Genomic DNA, 22,056 nt, shown 5'->3' on the forward strand with positions numbered 1-22,056 from the left:
AGCACCAATAAATTATTGTAAAACTTGGCCTCTAGGTATTCAAGAAGATATATTTACAGATGAGCATGAGGTAAAGCTGGGAGAAAAAAAATAGTAAAATTTCCTCTCCAACACATGAATTTGCCATTGACTGCTTTGATGCCTGTAATCTGTGAATGAGAATGTGAACAAATCTCCTACTTCTAACAGGCTTAATTAGTACCTGAAAAATTATCGTTGCCTTAGAAATGCAATTTTGAACTTTAGTTCTGCCACAGTTATGCAGTAATGAATATAAATACAAATGATTGAACATAGAAACCTCCAAAATACCTTTGTAGTTAGTTAAATGTAAAATAAAAGCAGCTTTCAGCCTCCAATACATCAGTTCATAATTATGTTCAGAAAAATAAACAACAAGCATCAATTAATTCTACAATGGGTACATAAAAGAAATCAGACCTTAATTTCACGGTCTTTCTACTTTTTAGCCTTCACACCAAAGGTGGAAGTTATAACTTTGTGCACAAACTTGAGCTTTGTCCAGACAAACTTAAACTTTGTCCTTTTTCCAACAGAAACCTGCAGACTGACCCATTCCAAGGGGAGAATGATGACAACATTCTCTCCTTCTATGTGAATTAAAAAATTCTGTTCAGGGATGGTAGATTTCAACTTTGCAAGACCTGGGTAGCAGAAGACAGTTCATGTTGATACTGTTCTGAAAACCAGTTCATTGGCAGTGAGCAACCTTCACCAACAGAGAAATTGGTGCTTCCCTTACCTGCACTATATCTGTCCTTCAACACATCCATTAGCCTACGCATCAGTTTACTGATCAGCTGAAAATCCTGGTACTCAGCTTTTATTTTTATTTTTATTTTTTTTACACTTCCAGGCCTTTCTGCAGTTCTGGAACAGAGAGAACTCTTTAAAACTCAATCTTCAAAGGCATCTAGTTACCTTGTGGATGGCCGACTCCCTTTGAGACTCAGGTATTTAAGTATAGTCAAGTATTGGGACCTTAATGGCTTTATTGTAGAAATTTTGCCTGTGTTAGGACTGAAGACCATGCTGTCTGTTCAGTTACTCAACCAATTTATTCTAGTAAAGCTCCATTATGGTGCCTATAGTTGTTCTGATTTCTGACCCCTTGGGATCTGGTCCTTAACTTTATAGAGCACTTAAGGTGCTCAGATGAAGGATGCTAGCTGAATTTAAATTCTTGTTGTTTAAAATATGTCATGATTACACAGTCTGCTGTTTATAAACTAAACCCAACTGCAAACAAGGAAATAAGGGCACATCTCAGTCCCTCCGTTGCTGCCCTGTATCGTGACATCTAGATGCTACAGTACATGCCATTTGTCATCTTTTTGCTGTGACTGGCAGGGGAGCAGACACCCATAATGGACTTGCTCTGCTCCCAGAATTTCACCAAGAGTTACTGAGGAAATGCAAGTTGCCTGCTCCAGCCCTGCCAGGCTGCTATTGTGGACACCAGGACCTCATCCCCATGTTGCTACAGAGCAAGGGAGAAGAAGCAGTGAAGTTATGCCTATGGCAGTCGTGGTGAAATTGCAAAGTAGGCTTCTAAGAAGTGGAAGCCATGTGTTTGACTCACAGCAAAGGAGAAATGGAATCTGGCTTTGAGGGGGGATCTCAGGGCCAGCACCCATCCCCACTGCTCCATACCAAGGGCAAAACCTGCCTTTACCACACAGCCCATATATCACAGGGCAAGCAGTTTCCATTTGAGCCAAATGATTAAGGCAGCACATGGACAAATGAAGCAAAATGATCCAAACTGGGAAATAAAAAAATAAGATAATACAACATGCGCTATCCTCACCAAAAGTCAGCACATGCCACTGGTATCCAACCACTCTCAGTTTTGGCCAGAAAAGCTATGAATTGCTGCTCTCCCTGTGGGGTCTGACAGAGATTTTTATTGCTAGGCAGCTTTATTGCTCCTGGCAGGGGAACTTTAGGAAGCCAGTGAGCCGAGGATATGCTGGTTCAGAGGGTGATGAGCCTTTTCTTGGACGTGGGCAGAAGTTTTGAAGAAGCCCACCACACCCTGGGTCAAGGGAGCAGCATGTGGGCCAGTAGCCTAACACATAGGGCTGTGGAGTCTTGTGGGTTTGGTACCTGTGGAGTCACTCCCAGAGGTGAGGATATTCAGATTTCATGAGGACACACCCTGGAAGGCAAGGTGGGGCAGAAATTACTTTCTTCCTCTCTGTAGGGCATCCCTCCAGCAGAAGCCCAGGCATTATGGACAGTGTGGGAAGTCAGCTTTGAGGGCAGCAAAGATGCAGCTGAAGCATTCACACTAAGCCAAGAAAGAAGTCTAGGACCCAAATCTCTTTGTTGGGACCCAAGTCCCTACGATGGGTCACCCCAGCATGACCTGCAGGCCAGATGCAGAAAGGCCCAGGCTACGGCACTAAATAAACTCAAAACTCACCCATTCCTGCCCGAGGCCATGCCTGAGTATGAATTTGAGTGCAACTGTGTGGTGGTGTGTGATACAGGACAATATATTTACAGACTGTTGGTGATGCAGGACACCACACTTACATCAGCGTTTACCCGGGAGTGTCATCGTACCCGCTGCAGGTGCTGCAGAAACATAAAGGATTCCCACTTACACCTGCATATGCCAAGTGGCTTCTTCTATTCCAACAGTAAAAGTTAGCCACAACTCAAGGAACCTGGGGTAGATAGGAGGAATTGGTCTTAATTAGCTAAACAGGTGATATGTGCTATTGCTCCACATTTATGTGGTTAACAGAACATATGTCCAAGGAAACAATTTTGTTGTCGCTTCCTTTGTACGTTAGTTTCCAAACAAGTTTGTTATTGTTTTATTAAGGCAGCGAATTCCCTGACTGATGGCTGCATTCACACGATGACCTTGTCATTGTTTCCTCAAGTACTTGTAATTGTTACAGTGGAGAACACTGGGCTTTAATTATCTGTGCTAAAAACTCATACACTCTGGTTACACTCTGCTGATTGTGTTGGATACACTACAATATTTATTTGCCAAAGAGGGAAAAATGGCAACAGCAAGTCAGTCTAAGGACTCTCACAAGAGAAAGTAATGGTGGATATTACAGGTTCCTAAAATACTGTAATAGCGTATAGTAATTCAAGCAAGCCTGGTAATCAGTTGATGCTTGGGTTCGGTACAGATTACCTGCTATTATATCAGGAGGTCTCTCAATCTTGAGAAAATATCCGTTAAGGTATAAACATTTAAGCGAAAGAGGTATAGAATGTAAATACCATGGATTGGCAAACGGCCTGTGCTGCAGAAACATCATAACTTCTTCCCCCTATTTGAATGTAATGTATTCACTTCACACACCCAGCCAGTGGTAAGCATTACAAGGCTTCAATTGCCATGCATGCTCATTATAAATAATTTAATTCAGACAGCCTTTCTATGAAGTTCAGTCCCCATGAGGATTTCCCACCAGCAGCCCGAGCCCAAAGTTCTGAACCAAAGCCTGTCAATGACTACCAGGGGGGCAAGACAAAGGGCACCACCGCAAACCACAGCTCAAAGACACCAAAAACTTATAAAAATAAAATAAAATAAATAACTTATAAAATTTATAAAAAAATAAAGCCAGATAGTACATAGAGACAATAATGCTATATACAATATGCCATGAAAGTACAGCTATGAAATATTTCCCCCACATCTCTGTAAGAAGAGATCACTTCGAAAATAAGCAGCTTTTGCATTTGGGAGTCCCTGAGTCCAAAATGTCCGATGACTTTGACAAGGTACACATTTTGCCCATGTTGTGTTTTTTCAGATACAGTAATATAAATAAGAAGAGGATACTAACGGGACATTTTATTGGAAATGCTCTCATCTATGGCATTCCTTCTTCCTTTTGGACTAAGATATTTCATGTTTTTTGTTCTCGAGAAATAGCAGGAGACCCATCTGTTTTCACTGGCTTTGAGATGAGAAAAATGGCAAAGATTATTTCTCCAAAGGACAGTCTGGTAGTTTTACAGGTATAAGACATGGTTAGTAAGCAGAGTTGAAGGAAAACTGTCAGGTGCTAAAGACCCCTTTAATCTAATGAATCAAAACCAAACCAAAACAGAACCACCAGCTGCAACTGAAGCTCAATAAATAAATAAATAAATAAAAGACTAGAAATAAGGCTTACTTCCCTCCTTACCTTCCAGTAAGGACATTACATGTGTAGTCACCACCATAATATTACTGATGCTCTTACTTGTAATTTTAATAAAACTCTGAAGTCTGCTTTTGCCATGTTCTACTGCTTTTCCTCACAGTTGGTAGTGTTTCCCTCTATAAGCAGCCCAATTGATTTCACAGAGCAAAAGAAAGGTGGTCTCTTCTGGTCTTACTTAAAATGCAGAGAGACATTACAGACTAACGTAATGGCAAGCGCTATAGAGTTGTTGTATTTGAACAGGAAACATGCACCAGGCTTTGGAGGAATGTAAGTCCTGTTTGGGTTTCATTACTGAGTTCATTTCTGGCCTAATTCTTGCATACTGATTCTTCTATCACTAGAAGGTCTTTTTCAAGTTCATCTCCCAAATGCAAGTATATACGTGTATATAAAAATATTATTGCTTATAATGTAAACATAATATTTTAACCAAAATATTTTACAAGCCTATTTTAAAGTGCATTGCTCCTTAATTAAGTCAGTTAAACTTGCATATTTCTACTAGGAATGACTTATGAGCCATCATTTCAGCATTGCAGTACAGAGAAGTGTTTGACATACAAAAACACTGATGGCAAAGTGACTTCATAGTTAATTCATTTCAGCTCACAAAACACACATTCAATAGTGAGAAATGATTTTGGAGTAATTTCATTTGTTATTAAGTTTAACAGAATGTAGCAGTATTAAATAAAGTGCATATATTAAAGCCATTTTTTTTTTCATTTTAATTATTTCAGTTGAACTGAGAATGCTTTACACTGTGAACTGAACAAAGCCACAGCAAGATACTTGGTATCAAACTCTGCCCTACAGCCCATGGAAAGATGCTGCTTTCACTTTGCACACCTACTTACAGCAGCCTGCCACCCCTGAGTCCAGAAAGGAAAGAATAGCTGAAAGTTATTTAAAATGAAAAATGGGCAAAGTCATTGCCAGTGTACACACTTCAGAGTGGTCTGTATATTTCTACTAATGTGACAGACACTTAAATGAAAGAAGTGAATTCACAGCTACAATAAAACAGTGGCCAGGTCTCCCTTACTCTTATTTTATTTCTAGCAACAGTAATAAAATGGCTGTTTATTGAGCTTTTCTCCTCTTTTTCTTTACCTCTTTTTCATGATCAAACAGCAACGTTATTTATGAGAAAGTAAAATAATCTATTTTATTAAATTCTTGTTCCTGTGGTCCCACAGTAAATGGTGGCAAGATTTGACATATTAACACAGGCTGATGACAACATTTTCTTATTTTATAAATGCTTGGATTCACTTAAAGGGCTGAGGTTTTACTTGGGCATTACGGAAAATTCAGCCATGAATGAAAAGTGAATCTGGGGAATTGCTGTAATCACTGAACACATGGTAAGGATAACAAGGCTATGCCAGTTACCTTAAAATACCCATGAAAACCAAAACACTAACAGAATAAATATGTCATATGCCTATGCATGGGATGTGGGTTTAACATTGTTTCTGTATTCTTTTGAGCCCATGCAAACAGTTTCTGCATTGCCTCTTCTCTACAAAGCCCATCACCTGTTTTCAAATCTCTTTCTTAAGGAGGGGTGCTCTGCAGACATTTGCAGAGTCAGTTCAGCAGATGCTGCCTACCTCCTTATTCCCCTGGGCAAGTTCCTCAGCTGGACCACAAGGTCTGGCTGGGTCCAGCACATCCTGACACAGGTCTAGATCTTGCTTCTCTTGTTTCTCTGAATTCCCATTAACCTGACTTGGTTCTTACATGAATCAGCCATGTAGAATTTGACCCAGTTCTACCACAGCCCTCTTCATTTAATCCTTCTGCAGAAAGTGTCACCTCAGATATTTGTTTCAATAAAGTTATTGATTTCATATCTTCACTGCTTTTGCTACAGTATTTTAGGTCAGGAGGTCATGTGGCCCTGCCTCATCCAATAGCTGTCTGGTCGATAGCTTAGAAAACCTCAGTATTGACTGCTGGAAGAATGATCATGCAAAGAAATGGACCCGACATCAGTCAAACAGATTGTGTTTGGCAACCCAAGGGGGTACAAAGTGAACATGTACTGATAACTGGGTCAGCCTAATAAAGATACACGTGTCACCAGTTTTAAAGCAATTGATTCTCTTAAAAATGAAATGAAGATGTGGCTGAAACAATCTTTGGGACTGAACCAGTGTCCATTAAAACCAAGATCCCTCTCAGTTTCATTGAAACTTAGACCGTAAGAGTACGTCAATGGATGAGCTAAGAGGCATATGTGTCTGATGCAAACCCATCATCTTGATGTTGCAGTTTGGAAATAAAAGTGGATTAAAAGCAAAAAGAAAATGTCAGAACCACCAATTTCAGTAGGGCTTCTGCCCTTCACTCCATCTCCCAAAAGAACTCAGGAAAGTGCTATGTGCATTTCTGTGTTTGAACAGCAGATATAATCAGGAACCTAGACTGATATTTCTGCTTGAAAAGGCAGAAGAAACAGGTTTGTTATCACCTGCGTGATTTCCTCTTTGTGCCTTAGATCCTAAGAAGTCCAAGACAGGTGGATAAGAAATGCCCTATGGAAACATTTTCCTCTATGCAGTAATTAAAGTGCCAGCCCAGACAACTAACATAAAGCATACAACTTTTGGCAGCAGAATTAAAAGACAAAACTAGTAATCTGGTAACTCTTTCCAAATCTCATCTATGCTTCATAATCATTTTGATCTATTTCTTAAGCAAAGTTTGAAATAACAGCTAGATTCTGGCAGGCAGGAGTTTTGTTCCCATTGCCAGTCCCACCAAAGGTACAGATTATTCTCATTGCTTGTATCTGTCATCATTTCAATAGCCAGAAAACAGTAGTCACAACAGTCATGAGAAAGAACCATTGTTACACACAAACCTCTGCACCATGGGAGGCTTAGGTTGAATATCAGGAAGAATTTCTTCATGGAAAGGGTGGTTACACATTGAAATATGCTGCTCAGGGAAGTGGTGGAGTTGCCATCTCTGGTGGTATTTATGAGATGTGTGGATGTAATGCTTAGGGACATGGTTTAGTAATGGACTTGGAAGTGTTAGGTTGATGGTTGGACTTGATGACCTTAAGGACCTAAATGATTCTAAGAGTTATGACTTTTTCTTCTTCATTTTATGATATCTTATTAAAGGAATGCTACATGTACAGCTGTTCTTACATTCCTGTCATCCAATGGTAAAAACACTGGAGGAAATGATGCTTTCTATGAATAATTGTTATGCTTGATCAAAGGCTCCAGGCCTGACACACAACTCTGCTTGGTAGACAGTGATACCTTCTACAGAATGATGCTATTTTCAGAGCAAAGTCCAGTACACCTTGATTATAAATAGTTGAGGGGCTAGTTTTTTTTTTTTAATTTCTGCAATAATTGCAATTGTTATACTGGCTGACACTTGTTTTTAATGTCCTGGGTATTGATACTTGGCTACAAAGGACAATAAATATTACCCTTTTAATTAAACATTTTTTTATATATAGGGATAGGGCAATGTTCTTTGCTGTCACTTTTAAGTCTTTATCTGCAAATGCCTTCCCCATCTCTCCCTAATCTTCACAAACTGATGTCCCAATGACATCAAAGAGTGAACTTCCAAACACAACAGTACTAGCAGACAGTGACTTACCGTACACTATGATATTTTCCTTCACATTTAAGCTTCCCAACAGATGGAGTTCAAACCCTCTCTTTCTGTAGAATTGGCTCTGCAGTTACCTTGTGTCATTCATGTACCTCCCCAGATTTCCCTGCAAATACCCATCAGCCTACATTGCTTGGGTCTGTTACAACAAGCAATCTGCTTGATGAATACTCCAATTGTTAAGTTAAATAATTCTGAAATTATAAATCAATCTGATTTGGAATTGAAAGAGCAAGACCTGCCTGAGTATCCAAATTTTCATGCCATAAACAGCTAAAATGGGAGTCCCAACAGCCTGTAACTTGGATCTGGCTTCCTAATGCCTAAATTAAGAAACATTTACCTCTAGCATCAAAGCATGTAGCATTTCTGTTGCTTCTTTTTGTTGTAATATTTTTCATCCATTGTAAGTGCAGAGAAAATGGCTGCAAAAAGTTCTAGTTTGATAGCAGAGTGTATCTACTTTGTTTGATATGAACAAGAAGATATCCTTTCAATCTGCGTTCAGGCAGACAAAAAAATTGCCTTCCCTCCTCCCCAGTCTGGAACTGAATAGTGAATTACCACACCTCAGCTGAGGCCATAGTAATAAGTAACTGCATGCTAAGCATACCTTAAAATACTCCAACCTCATTACAGAAGCACAATGAGCAGTGTCTTCAGTATGCCTGCTGGAGTATACAGGAAGTTTCACAGTACTGACAAGCCTGGGATTTCAACAAGGTTTTGCGATAAAGCATCAGGCAATTTTGCATTAGATTCCCTCCTGGTGTAAATCACCTGATGGAGCTGGTCTAATTTGCACCAGTTTGTAGAGCTGACCCTTTGACTTAACTCTCTAGATTAGATCTAAAAGGATAATCTTTTTATTCTCAGTGTGTCTCATATCTCTATCACCTTCATTTCTAAATGCCTAAATAAAAAAGTCATGATAGAGGAGGATTATGCAGCCATCTGAGATTGTCTTTGACAAGTCTGATTCATAACTATATATGCAGCATGTGTGCCTCCACCGTCCCCTCTAAATCCAATTCATCACAAAAAGCATTGCGGGGATTTCACTGAAGTTCTGTGATGGAGACAGACATTTGGGATGTAGTTGAAGCTGGTCAGGCTCAAAGAATGGGGATGTGACTAGGGGATGTGACTATAGGAACAGCTAGGCACCTTTTTCTGAGCTCAGCATGTCAGCAACAGAGGTAGCCCAGAGCAGCTTGTCAATACGTACAGCATTCATTGAATTCACCAGGTTTATTCTACTGAACAACTAAGCTAATAAGGGTGGAGTTTTGGCTTCTTGATTTGCTCCTGAACTAAAAACCTTGCAGTTCTCAGTTCTACCTCTCTCCTCCTGCCCCACAAACACACACACACACACACACGTGCATTTCCCCAGTTGTATTTGAAAATCACACAGTCATCAACAAGAGCTGGCAATATTTTAACTAGTCCATCACAGCTGAAAAGTTCTGTAAATATTGTTAACCTTTTGTTTAAATATGAAGAGTAAACCATTTTAATTTCCTATTAATTTACTCCTTTGCATATATAAACAACAAAAGAAACAACCTTTTTCTCCCTCCCTGCCTAGTGGGAAAGGAAACTTCTTTTGCTCAGAGCATTGCTCTTGCCTGAGAAGGTGCTGTGAGCAGTGCCCCCAAGAGCTTTATCTCTTGTGCCCATCCAGCACCTTCTCAGGTTTGCCTTCAATCAGCACCTTGTTGCCTTACAGCTGGCCTCGGTTAGGCACTGTCTGGGCAAAAGAAGGAAATAATAGTAGTGGATGCAAGGAGATGCAGGGTAATATCAGCTTATTTCTGGCATCTTCTGCAGGCTCTGCTTTGGGCTTCCATTAACAACGGAGAATAGTTAGGGAAGGACTGAATCCTACTGAACTATAACAGTTTCCCAGAAGGATCTCTCCGCTGCAAGCTTTTATTTTAATACTTCTGTGGTTTCCAGATCCAAACAAGGACTGTCTTATAAGTACAGAGCTGAGAAACATATGACCAGGAGAGGTCTACTAAAAATGATGAAATTAAGATGTTACTGGGGAAAAGAAAGGATTAATACCCTGGCTAATCTAAGCATAACTAGAAAATGTGTTTTTCATCATTCCGTATGAGAGGATGTTGTTCAGCATACCCTCCTGTAACTAATAAGGGTAGAACTAATATGATAAATAATACACCCCTGGAAAAAGGATTATTGTAGCAGTAGAAGGAGCGATTTTTATAATCGATGTAAAATAGGTAAAGCCTTGAGTGTCACACCTAGAATATTGGTTAGTAACGCTGAGCAAGAAGAGGGTTTATAATTCACAGAGTCTGGCTTGAAGTTCATATGCAGAGAAGGGAATAAAACCATTTTATGTGCTTGATAGATGCAACATACATGAATGCTTTAAGATAGATAAGCAGATGTATTTACATACATGTATTACTATGTGGTTAGTATTTATATGTTTGCAAGTGTATTTTTGTACATTCCTTATAAAAATGAGTAGGTACCTATAGCAAGAAGTATCCAGACATATATATATAGACCCTGTCTATAAATATGTTATAAATATGTTATAAACATAACATATTTATAGACAGGGTCATATACACTCACACGCATGTGCTAGTAGTGCATGTATGCAAGTGTATGTCTCACATGGCTGTACAACCAGGGCACTGCAAAGGCTGTTCAGATGCCACAGCCAACATCAGAAGCTGGACCTGCAAGGAGAGGTGTAGCAGCAGTTGTAGGGATGGCTGAACTCCATGAATATCTGAAGAGTGCCCACATCCCAATAATAAAAGAAAGCTGAGTTGCTGTGAGGTTTATTTGTTTGGGTTCATTTTGCTTCTTTGGGCCTTTGTTTTCTGTTTTTGCATGAATTCCTTAATACAGATCAAATATATACATATATATTTTCATTCTCTCACTTCTCAGACATCACATCACCTTAGCAAGAGCCAGGCCTGTGTGGCCAGCGATGGGTACCAGCATAAAGGAGCAGGGGGAGATGCTCTCGGGGGTAGCCCCTGTGCCTGGGCGCTGAGGTGCATGCACTGAGCCTGCACCAGCCCTTCTTTCTCCTTCCCTCTCTCTATCTGAAGTCTGTTGTATATTTGTTCCTTCACGGCTCCTCGTCCTTAGATTAGATTTCTCCTTTCTCATTACCAACCTTAATAGACCCTTCAGACCTCATTCCAGCCCCAGATATTATCTGACCCGTATAATTAATTAATTATAGCCCAAATATTATAGATTATTAAAAATAGCATAACTAATAGTGTAATATCTCAAGCTGTCGACTTTAATAGTCAACATTGTCTTGGTCTCTCTTATCAGGCTGGGACACCCGGTGAGAATATTGATTTCTGGTAATTTTAACCATCATCTGCCATCCTGATGGGTAATTGTCAGATTTTCACCAGAGTCAGAGCTCATTTGAAATCGTTAAACCGTCGGCAAGGCTCACAGTTGATCTTAATGTTTCCTTTTTCTCCCCCTTCAATATGTTTCAGCAACAGAGAGGAAAATAAATAGAAAGAGAAAGAGAAGGAGAGAGAGAGAGAGAGCGCTGCCTGCGTGCCAGCCATCTGATTTCTCTTTTATTTTTTCCTCCACGCACACGGCCCCCGTGGATGCAGCGTGTGCCCCCTCCACCACCCCTTCCACCCTCGCTGACCCTTTCGTTAGGACTAGCAATATCAGCGATACGAAAATAAACGAGATGTTTGTCCCCGCAGCGCCCGTGTGTCCCGGGGGGGGGCTTTGCAAACGGGACGGCCCCATTGCAGCTGCAGTCCCCAGCCTGGGGAGGGGGGACAGAAATGGGGAAGCCGTCCCAGCAGGGCTGTCCCCTATTCCCGGGGATGCTTCTCACGGGTTTTCCGGACCGTGTCGGGGGCTGAGGCTGCAGGTCCTGGCTTTTGGTACCGTTGTCGTCCCCCCCTCGCCTTGCCCAGCATCCCGGTGGGCGGCCGGGGATGCTGTGGGCGGCGCGCCTCCAGCCTCTTGCGGGTCGCTTTTCCGCGATGTGCGTGAAAAAGCGATCTCCCGGCCGGGATAAGTGACAGCGAGGCACTTTATTAGTGTTTTATATAAACTCCCGGCTGCTGGGAGATAAGCGCCTAAACCTGGGGGGGGGGGGGGGGAGGTGATGGGCTGTTTAAATGGGGATACGCAGAGATGAGGCTTGAAGGGCGACGAGGGACCGTGGGTGCTGCCTCCCCCCTCCCTGCGGGGTGATACCCCGGGGGGGTGACACCCGGGGACTGTCCCATCCCACCCCATCCTGTGCCATCCCATCCCAGCAGCACCCAGCACCCACCTCCTGCCGCCCCCCGGGCTGTCCCCGGGCTGCCGGGAGCTGAAAGGGAGCTGGCGAGAGAGAAGGGAACTGTTTAATAGATCCTCCGAGGATTCCCCTAGAGCATTATTTAAACTTCTAATTATGATTCATGTGTGTGATAATATTAATTTAATAATCAAGGAGCTGTGCAGGAAGCATTAACCTCAATTAAGCTCATTACTACCCTAACCTGGAATCCCCAGGGCTTTTAAATCTTCTACTATGAGGACCTGACACTGCATTGATAGAGGGCGAGATCTGCTTCAGAATCTTTTAATTTTTTTTTCCCCTTAAATCATTTGCCTTCGTGGGTAGAGTTAATTAATTCCCCGACTTGGGCTCGGGGAGGAGGTTCCCCCGGGGAGGGCCGGGCACCCCGGGATGACTGCTGGCCCCGGGATGGGGACCAAGGCAGGATGAGACCGATCACCTTGTGCCGAGCAGATCTTGTAGCCCTGGGAATAATAATAATAGTAATAATAGTAATAATAGTAATAATAGTAATAATAGTAATAATAGTAATAATAATAGAGCAAAAACAACAATAATGACGATGGTGACGCTTCTGCTGATGGTGGTGATGATGATGATGGTGATGATTTGGAAGGAACCCGCTCAGAGCAGGACAGGATGGGTTTTGGAGCCCGGCCGCATTTGGGAATAAAAGGGGGGAGAAGAGCAGCCTGCAGGACCTGCCGGGACCTCGGAGGCTCGGTGCAGCCACCGGAGTGACCTTCCCGGCTGCTAAATTGGTGCACGGCGGCGATAAATGCCCGTAATTACCCGGAGTGAGTTCCACGCTCCCCAGGGACGCGGAGGGAGGGAGACGGGGAGGGAGGGATGGCGAGCAAATAAAAAAAAAAATCAAGGAAGAAAATAAATAAAGAAAAAAAAAAAAAAAAAAAAAAGGAAAAGAAAAAGGATCGCTTGCTCTGGAGTTTGCCGAAATCTGATTTGAAATTCGGCGCTAACTGATGAAGCCCGAGGAGAAAAACCGAGCTCGGCTCCGAGCCCCGGCATCCCGGAGCGCCGTGAGCCGGAGGCCTCGGCTCTGGAGGCTGCCAGGGGCTGGGGAGCAGCGGGAAGAGCCGGGGCAGCTCGGTCCCGGCAGGGTGCTGGGCTCCTCTGGAGCCGGGGCCGAGGTGCTCAGCATCCTCCCTTGCGGGGCTAGCGGGGGAGAGCCCTCTGCGGGTCCTCCCCGCAAAAAGGAGGCCTCGGAGGCGGCCTCCGCGGGGGAGTCCGTGGCCTCTGCAGGGCGGAGGAGCTGCTCCGGCCAGCGGTGCCTCGGGGCCGTGGAAATATCACCTCCCCGCAGGTATAATTCAGCCTAAGTACAGAGATAACCATCGCTGAGGCGGGGAGGGAGGCTTGTCAAGCCGCCAGGGCGTTCGGCGACTTTCTGTGATTTATTTCGGAGAAGGGAACGGCTCCGTGGGAGCCTTGCCTCGAAGTGCGCGAGGGTCCGGGGTCAAAATTTGGGGGTCCCCACCTCTGGATGGCCTCCCTGCTTCCTCCAAAGGGAGGCTGTTGCTCGTTTTTCCGGCAAGAGATGGAAAGAAAGAGCTGCCTTCCCTCGGAGAGAGCCGGGACCGCTCACCCGGGCCGAGCACGGGAGAGATATTGCATGTCACAACTCATCTAGGGCCCCGGAATCAGCGCTAACTTTCTGGTGAACAGATAACCAGAGATGGCAGATGGATGGAGATTGCACAAATGAGCCTCTAATTGACAATCAATTGTGATTAGGAGCAATAGAACATCTTTATAACACTCGATTTAAGCCGCCACCAAACAAAAGCGCCGGGCGGGCCGGGGCGCCGTCGGGAAGGGGTCCTTCATTTGTGGGGTTTGTTCCCCCAAGGGGGGCACATCGGGAAGGGGGTGCAGGGTGTGGGGTGGCCCCCCGCGGCTGTGGCTTCTTCTCCTGCAAGCACCGAGGGCGATGCGGAAATTTGGGTTCATTTACCCACCCGGGATTCCGTCCCCGTGGGGATTGTCCCTGCCCGGGCCACCGGGAGGGAAGGTTTAATCGCAATTAAGATAAAAATCTGCTGAGGTCTGCCGACCCCAGAGATAAGAAATATCCCCACTGCCCCCCACCCTCCAAAATAGTAATAATAATATTTTTTTTTAAAAAAAAGTACAAATGCAGGTGACTTCGGCAGCATATCTGATGAAGACAAGCCCTTGGCATCTACCTAACCCACCGTCTCCTTTTCTTAAATAATATCCCAGATCTGCGGGCAGAAGCACTGGGAGGAAAAATTATCCGAAACAAAAGAGCCGGTGGGAGACGCGGCCGGAGGAGGAGAGAGAGAAAGAGGAGCTGCAAACAAACAAACCACCAAAGGAGCCCACAAACAAACCGGCAGACGTGTGGACACGCAGATTAAAACTTGGCTCTGGCTGGATGTTCGCGGCAGCCCCGCCGGTAAGGTCAGGAAAAGGGGGAGAGGTAATTACCTACACATGATCAGAGATTATACATACCATTTCAAGCCAGGAGGTGATTTATAATTTAAAGATAAAGCATAATAAAGTCATAAAAGGGAAAGGACACTGTTGTGGTGTCTGATTAAAATCTAAGGGCTGCTGTATAATATATGAGCGGGGGCTGTTGTGGGCTCCCGCTCAGCGGGACTCCCCTGGGCCCAGCCCGCTGATGGACTAATCATGTCCAAGCCCTACCAAAATTACAAGCTGATTGTTTTACCCATTATTTCTCCCAACTTTTAATTTCTGCTTTCTAAAGGATCATTGCCCGCGGTAATTGCAAAGGACCTGTCCTTGTATGTGTCACCAGCCTCAAAGACAAAAAAAAATCTAATTTTCCTTTTATGCTTTCTCTATTTTCCTTAACACCCCCCCCCCCTTTTTTTTTTCCTTTTTTTTTTTTTTTTTTTTTTTTTTCCTGGCAGCTAATTCACACTGAGTAGCGAGTGGAGCGTCCAAAACAAGAATGAAATTGATATGATCGAAGCACACCCGGCTACAACACGCAGGGGAAGGAAATTAGGTAGGAGAAGAAATTCGCCTTTTGCAATTCGCAGCTAATTCGTATTCCCATTGCTTAATTTTCCGTAATTAAACTCTCTTTTAATAAGAGAGGGATTTTCTTTTTGTTTTCTGGAAGTGGAACTTAGCTCTGGCTGTGGCTCTCCTCCTGCAGGGAGGGAGCACACCTTTTCTCCCGGTTACTCGGAATTTATCGATCGCCTTGCTTTGCCTTGCGCCGTTTTAACGTATTAATTTTCTCCCCGCGGTTTCCTGACACTTACATTTGATGTTTAATTTTAATTAATTAGCTAAAGGAGAGAGAGAGGGAGGAGAGCGTGTGAGGGTGCGTGTCCGCGAACACGAGCCCTGCTCCAGCCACTAAACCATAATTTTCTCCTTTTGTTCTAATTTAATAAAAGCAGCAGGGAAGGGAAACAGGTGCTGGGGGCTGACACCTCGGACCCCCCCGCCCCCCACGCACACACAATCCCCTTTGATCACCTAACTTCCCTGCCAGGGATGGAAGCCCTCAAGTTCTCATTTCGCCCCTATAATATCTTCTTGATATTGATCCCGCAATTATTTAAAAGAAAGCGTCATCTCCTCCCACTTCGCCAAATAAGGCTATTTAGATGCTTTCCAGATGAGTGGAGGTGTGCTGAAACAGAGCTGACAGCGAAGTATATCACGGCCAGCACCATCCTTCATTCGCTCTCTCCCTCTGCCCCCCTTCCTCCCCCCCGGCGCACACTTTCACCGTGCCTCTCTCTCTCTCCCAGCGATGAAGATTGCAGACTATTACGGGCGAGGGATTAATTTGTAGCCAATTACGAGCCGGTGCTAAATATGAATGCATAAATAAGAGCCAGCCTTGCCTCCGTGTGTGTGCAGGAGGAGGAGGAGGAGGGAGGGAAGGAGAGAAGGGGGGGGGGCTGGAGTGCCTGGGCAGCCCGGTGAGGATGATGAGAAGGAAGAAGGAGCAGCAGAGCGGAGGCTCGGAGCCCAGCATCACCTTGTGAGTCCCGGCCTCCCCGGCTGGCCTCGGAGCAGCCCCGGGGAGCTGCCGGAGCGGGGCCGGGGAGGAGTTTCCAGCTCAACTTCGCCGGAGGAAGGAGGAGGAGGAGGAGGTGGGGGGGGGAGGAAAAAAAAAAAAATAGAGGAGGGGAAGGGGGGAGGGTGGGGGGGAGAAGTTGCAACCGAGAGGGGCTCTGCAAAGAGTCATGAACGTGAGCAGAGACAAGGTGGGTGACATCTCCATCCCGGCAGCGGCAGCCGCGGCAGTGACAGCCCCCGCAGCCTCACTTGGCATCGGCGGGGAGCCCTGCGGCTTGCCCGGGGAAGGCATGGAGAGCCACGGGGAGCAGCGGCTGTCGGCCGGCGGCGAGCTGCCCCTCTACTCCTGCCCTGGAAATAGGGACAGGCAAGGGGACGGGCAGAGCAACACCCCCGGACAAGAGGGGGCAGCGGGCGCCCTGCCCGCCGTGCACAGAACCACCTCTTTCTCCGTGCTCGACATCCTGGACCCTAACAAATTCAACAGCAAGAGGAGGCAGTGCGGGGGCTTGTACAAATCGGGGGGAGCCCAGTTCCCGCTGGGGGCGGAGGATAAGCCCGAGGACTCAGGGACGGAGCTGGCCGAGCAAAAAGCTCTCGCCGAAGATTTCGACGCGTGCAAGAAGTCCGCCGAGCTCATCAGTAAGTAGCTGGGGGTACCCCGAGCCCCTCGGAACGTGGGAGAAGGGGCTGGCATGCTTTTAGGGACCCCTTTTCCTCCTTGGGAGCTCGGGGAGGGACACAGTGGGGCCGTAGGAGCAGCCGGACCGGCCCCGGGGGAACCGGGCCAGGGCCCGGGGATGGGACAAGGGACCGCATCCCACTCTTGCGGTCCCAAACCCTCCTGCACCCTGCTCCCACAGCCCCCCTGAGCCCCTCCCAAGGCATTTATGACTTTTCTCTATGTTCTTCGCAGCCTTCAAAGCCGCTCTCCCCTTCCTCCTTCCCCCCTCCTCCGCGCGTTGCTCTGGGCGACAGATTCAATTTTCTCTCTCCCCTTGGCTTTTTTAGGACAAATCAGACTAATTGTGACAAAATGCTGGTTATCTCTGGAAAAACAATTAAATTCCTTCGATTACATTTAAGGTAAAATGTGCTTAGCAGCGTAAAGAGGCTGGATAATGGGGGAAATCGCCCCAGAGTGGCATGTAGGACTGCCTGGATCGATATCCTATTATCGAATTGTGCATATCTCTTTCAAGCACCTTGCAAACTCTTCCCTAACATCTAAATTATAGGGTCAAAATTCGGATAATTACTCGATTAAAACCTATTACACTTATTAGGGCTCGCTATTGATCGGGAATTGCATTCGACCCAAGCTCGAGATTGCTTTTTTCTTTCTTGGGTCCAAAATATCCCAACTTTCTCACCTCTAAACACCGCGACTCTGGGGACAGCGGAGCCCTCCCGGGAAAAGCCAGCCCCCAGGAGAAATAGCTGGGGCTGCTCCGTGCCCCGAGAGGGAGAAGGGGCTGGCGAGGGGCCGAAGATAAACTTCTCGCAAGGGGGAAAATAATTTCTCTGTCTCTGGGGCGGGAGAGGGAGGACTCCGCGCTCTCCGATCCCGAAAAAGCGTAACTCTTTCATTTAAAATCAAGCAAGAAAAAAAAGGGCTGAAATCTCCTCCAGCCCGAGCCTCGTGAAATGTAGAAGTTTTAAATTTCTAAAGCAAAAGCAGGAGCGGAGCGTTAATAGAATTCAAGAAAGATTTTTAAAAGTGGTCTCTACCTGGGGTAATTATTCGTCTAAACCCATCCGGCTTCTGTCATACTAAATAGATCTGTGCGATCAGAAAGACTGACGAGGTCAGCCTATCGCTAATCTTGCACTTTTATCTCCAGACAAGGAGAGAAATGCAACTCTATCGCTTCTCTACACCCAAATATATTTGGAGCCATCAGCAAGCAGCGCTCCGCGCACTGACAACTTTCCCAGGCGCTTCGCATGCTTCGGCCCTTCAGCCCTGACATTTAATTTCATGTAAAGCGGCAGCAGTCCCGAAGAGACCTGTGACTGCCCGAAAATCACGAAACTTAATGCCCCCATCGTAATTAACGCTAGTTCAATCGGTGCTTTAATTTAGAAGTGTTTCGAAAAGTAGCTCCGGCCGGCAAAGTGCCAACACCCCGAAATGGGAAGGATTTCTGGCAAAAGGAGAGCGAAATCAGAGATAGTCACAGGTCGCTCGTAAAACTAAGTGATAACAATAAGTTAAAACTCCGTATTTAATTGGTATTTAACATTTTCCATATACAAAATCGCACCTTCAGCGTCAATCCCCATCAGCAAATGTATTTGCGCTACATTTTTCTGTTTCAAGAAAATTTTAGTAAGCTCTTAAATTAAGCCACGTCTAGGATTTCCTGCGGTTTATTGTGGGGAAAATTTTGAACTCAAAAAATTAAACTGTTTTAACATCACCCGCACGTTCCCTGTTTGCTAGGGCGCTGGCGCTTCGCTCATCCCGGGTCCCGCAGAGTCATATGCACGCACTTTTTATATGTTGCTGTTGCAAAAAATTGTGCACAACAATTTATAGCAAGTGCTACAGGTTGGGGATGCTCGTTTTCACGCGGTGTCTGGGATCGGGGAAAAGCTGATCCCATTCCTGGGTCCGTGCGGTGGTGGTTGTGCGGGTTTTGTTTGCCGATTTGAACAGCAAGCTGGAAAGATGGGATAAACTCGCGTCATTAAGGGATATTTTGGGGTGAAGAGGATTATGATAAACTTCTCTGCCTCTTTTTCTCCTAGTGAGCCAGCTGTATCTGCTGTTAGCCCAAACCAGTTCCTCCAACAAAACACACTTTTTATAAACACCCCTAATCTTATCTAGAGGCTGTCCGGCGTTAGGATGCGGACCAAGTTTGAGGTGCGATGGTTTGGGGGGGATTAAAACCAACAGAAGCGCACACGGGATGAGGGCGACAGACGAGCGGGTCGCTTCCTCTGCGCGTACCTCGGGCAACCAAAACGAGCTTGGGGGGCTTCCGGAGCTGCGGCTGTGAGCAGAGAGAAGTTGGAGAGTGCCTGAGCCAGACGGACCAAAAGGGCCGAGGTGATGGTCCTCTGCCCGAGGTGCCTCCGACCCCGGCCGGCACTTCGGGGGCTGGATGAGGAGAGCATTTCTTTGCCTGCCGGTTCCCCCCGAGGTCCAGAGGAGCCGCTTTTCTCGCCGACGCTGGGTTCTTGCCGGCTTCAACACGACAGAACCGTCAGGAGAAAGTCCAACAGGCTTAAATATCGGATAATTACCTTGTTCTCCGATGGAGACCCGTTAATTGGAGCGTCCTATAAACCCAAATAAATTAAATGCCCGTTAACTAGTTTCTACATCGCGCGAAATGAGTTTAATTAAGTTTGCATCTGCTCCGCTAATCAATACGAGCATTTACTCCACTTTAGCACTTCCACCTCGCGAAGTCGGGAGAGGTCAAGCCAGGGGGAGAAAGGGTTAAAAACGCCGAAGCCAAAAAAGCCGTCGAGGCGGATATTTTTGTAGCTAAAAGCGTTAAAAAAAAAAAAAAAAAAAAGCGATGTGCCACCTCCGGGGCCCGCTGCCAAACCGGCAGTGACCGGGAGGCTCCGGGCAGGTCGTGTGTTGTCTCCCCCTCCCCGGTTCTTTCTGCATGGGGAGGTCGGATGGGGTGTGTGTGTTTTGTGGGGCCACCTTTTGGGGCCAGCTCATGAGCTGAGGGAGCTCCGAGCCTTGTCCCTTTACCCCTGGTGTAGGGTGAGGTGCCCAGGGGGAGCCGGGGGCCGTGCTGGTGGGCTGCAGAGACCTAACCCTGCCTCGTCCCTTGTTTGCAGAGGAGGACGGCGAGCTCTACAAGGCCGAGGAGTGCGACCTGGACTGCAGCAGCAGCAGCCGGCCGAGCCGCAGCCCCGACAGCGAGCTGCAGGACGACGAGGAGCTGTGCGGCGAGGAGAGCAGCACCAGCACCACCACCACCAGCACCGCCACGGGCGGCAGCGCCTCGGCGGCTCCCGGCGAGCCCGAGCCGGGTCACCACCACCACCACCATCACCAGCAGCAGCAGCAGCAGCAGCACGCCGAGGCCACCCCGCAGCCCCCTCCTCAACCCCAGCAGCCTCCTCCCTCGGCAGCGCCCGGCGGGGGGCAGCAGAGCCAGCAGCAGGCAAAGCCCAAGAGGAAGCGCACGGGCTCGGACTCCAAGTCGGGGAAGCCCCGGCGGGCTCGGACAGCTTTCACCTACGAGCAGCTGGTGGCGCTGGAGAACAAGTTCAAGTCCACGCGGTACCTGTCGGTGTGCGAGCGCCTCAACCTGGCGCTCTCCCTCAGCCTCACCGAGACGCAGGTGAAGATCTGGTTCCAGAACCGCCGCACCAAGTGGAAGAAGCAGAACCCCGGCGCCGACACCAGCGCGCCCACCGGCGGCGGCGGGGCGGGCGGAGGAGCGGGGGGCGGCGGTTTAGGGGGCGGCCTCAGCCCCCTCAGCCACTCGCCGCCCATGGGCAACCCGCTCTCCATGCACGGGCCCGGCAGCTACGCCGGGCATCCCGCCGGGGGGCTGGTGTGCGCCGCCCAGCTGCCCTTCTTGCCCAGCCCCGCCGTCCTCTCGCCCTTCGTGCTGGGCTCGCAGACTTATGGCGCCCCGGCTTTCTACACCCCGCACCTATAAGCCCGCCGCAGTCCCCACAGAAACCCGCCTCAGGCGGCAGGGTGGGTCCGGGGAGGGGTTGTGGGGTGTGAGGGGGAAGCTCCGAGGATGGGACGGGGCTGGCCGTGAGGGGACGGGGCCGCCGTGAGGGGAGCGGCTGTGAGGGGACGGGGCCGCCATGACGCGACGGGGCCGCCGTGACGGGACGGAGCGAGCGTGAGGGGATGATCAACGGTCAGCGGCCACCAACGGTCAACAACGGTCGCCAACGGTCACCAACGGTCTCCAACCGACGAGCTCCCAGCCCCTCCGGGCGGCTTCGTCGCCCACAACCGTTTCTACGACCCGTTTTTATACTGGGCTTTGGGGTGAGGGGGAGAGAAAGCCTCCCTCCCCCCCTGTACATAGCGGTAGATGTAAATCATCGTTACTTGTACATATATATATATATATATATTTCCCCCACCCACGATGTCCCCCGTTGCTGTGTGTTTTTGTTTTTGTCTTTTTTTTTTTTTTTTTTTAATCATTTTTATTTTCCCCCGGTCTGGCCACTCTTAAAAAAAAAAAAAAAAAAAAAAAAAGGACTTTAAAAAGCTTACGTACCCATTTGACTCTCAGGGTAAAACAGAGAACTATAGTCTTGTCCCTCGGCATTGTTGAGACAACAATGCGCCGTTTCCTTGCCTGATTTAACGATTTATTTTTTATTTATTAATATTTTTGCCCTCAAGCGCAGCCGCCCCCGGGGAGGGAGAGGGGGCGGCCGCCGGCCCCCTCGGTCCCCTCGGGGTGGGCTTTTTTTACCCCCTCACGTCCCGCATTTCTGTATATTTCTGGTTGTTACAAAAGTTTTAACTTTATAATTAATGTATAAGGTGCGGGAGTAACGCTCGAAAGATGATACAGAAAGCACTTTGCTAAAAAAAAAAACAAAAAAACAAAACACTTTAACGCAATCAATAAACTTGAAGGAAACCGCGACTCTCCGTGGTGCTGTCTCGCTGATTTTCGGGAATTTGTCGGAAAAGTTCCCTCTGGAAAACGCCTGGCACAGGGGCATCTGGAGCGAGGTACCGCGTTAGGCTTTTGTTTTTCTTTTCGTTTACTCTGGAAGCACGCCGTGTGTTTCTGACACAGAAATAAACTTTGTTCTTCTAGGGGAGAGGGCATG

At 46.8% G+C, this 22,056-nt stretch overlaps 1 protein-coding gene and 1 long non-coding RNA gene across 2 annotated transcripts; one reads left to right on the forward strand and one right to left on the reverse strand.

Annotated features, from left to right (window-relative positions):
• Positions 1 to 16,427: 16,427 nt before the first annotated feature.
• On the forward strand, positions 16,428 to 21,418 carry NKX1-1 (NK1 homeobox 1; the record flags this gene model as incomplete). Its single annotated transcript, XM_082758797.1, has 2 exons — positions 16,428 to 16,902; positions 20,071 to 21,418. 2 exons carry the CDS (start codon positions 16,428 to 16,430, stop codon positions 20,901 to 20,903), a joined length of 1,308 nt encoding a protein of 435 aa, XP_082614923.1. The 3' UTR covers positions 20,904 to 21,418.
• LOC309877467 lies at positions 18,650 to 20,603 on the reverse strand. The gene is made up of 3 exons (XR_014317364.1): positions 20,478 to 20,603; positions 19,220 to 19,551; positions 18,650 to 18,926 (listed from the first exon to the last, which is right to left on the reverse strand). It is a non-coding gene; the product is annotated as an uncharacterized lncRNA (long non-coding RNA).
• Positions 21,419 to 22,056: the final 638 nt, after the last annotated feature.

Source organism: Aythya marila, assembly GCF_965140915.1.
Source record: "Aythya marila genome assembly, chromosome: 4".
In the NCBI taxonomy this organism is placed as follows: Eukaryota; Metazoa; Chordata; class Aves; order Anseriformes; family Anatidae; genus Aythya; species Aythya marila.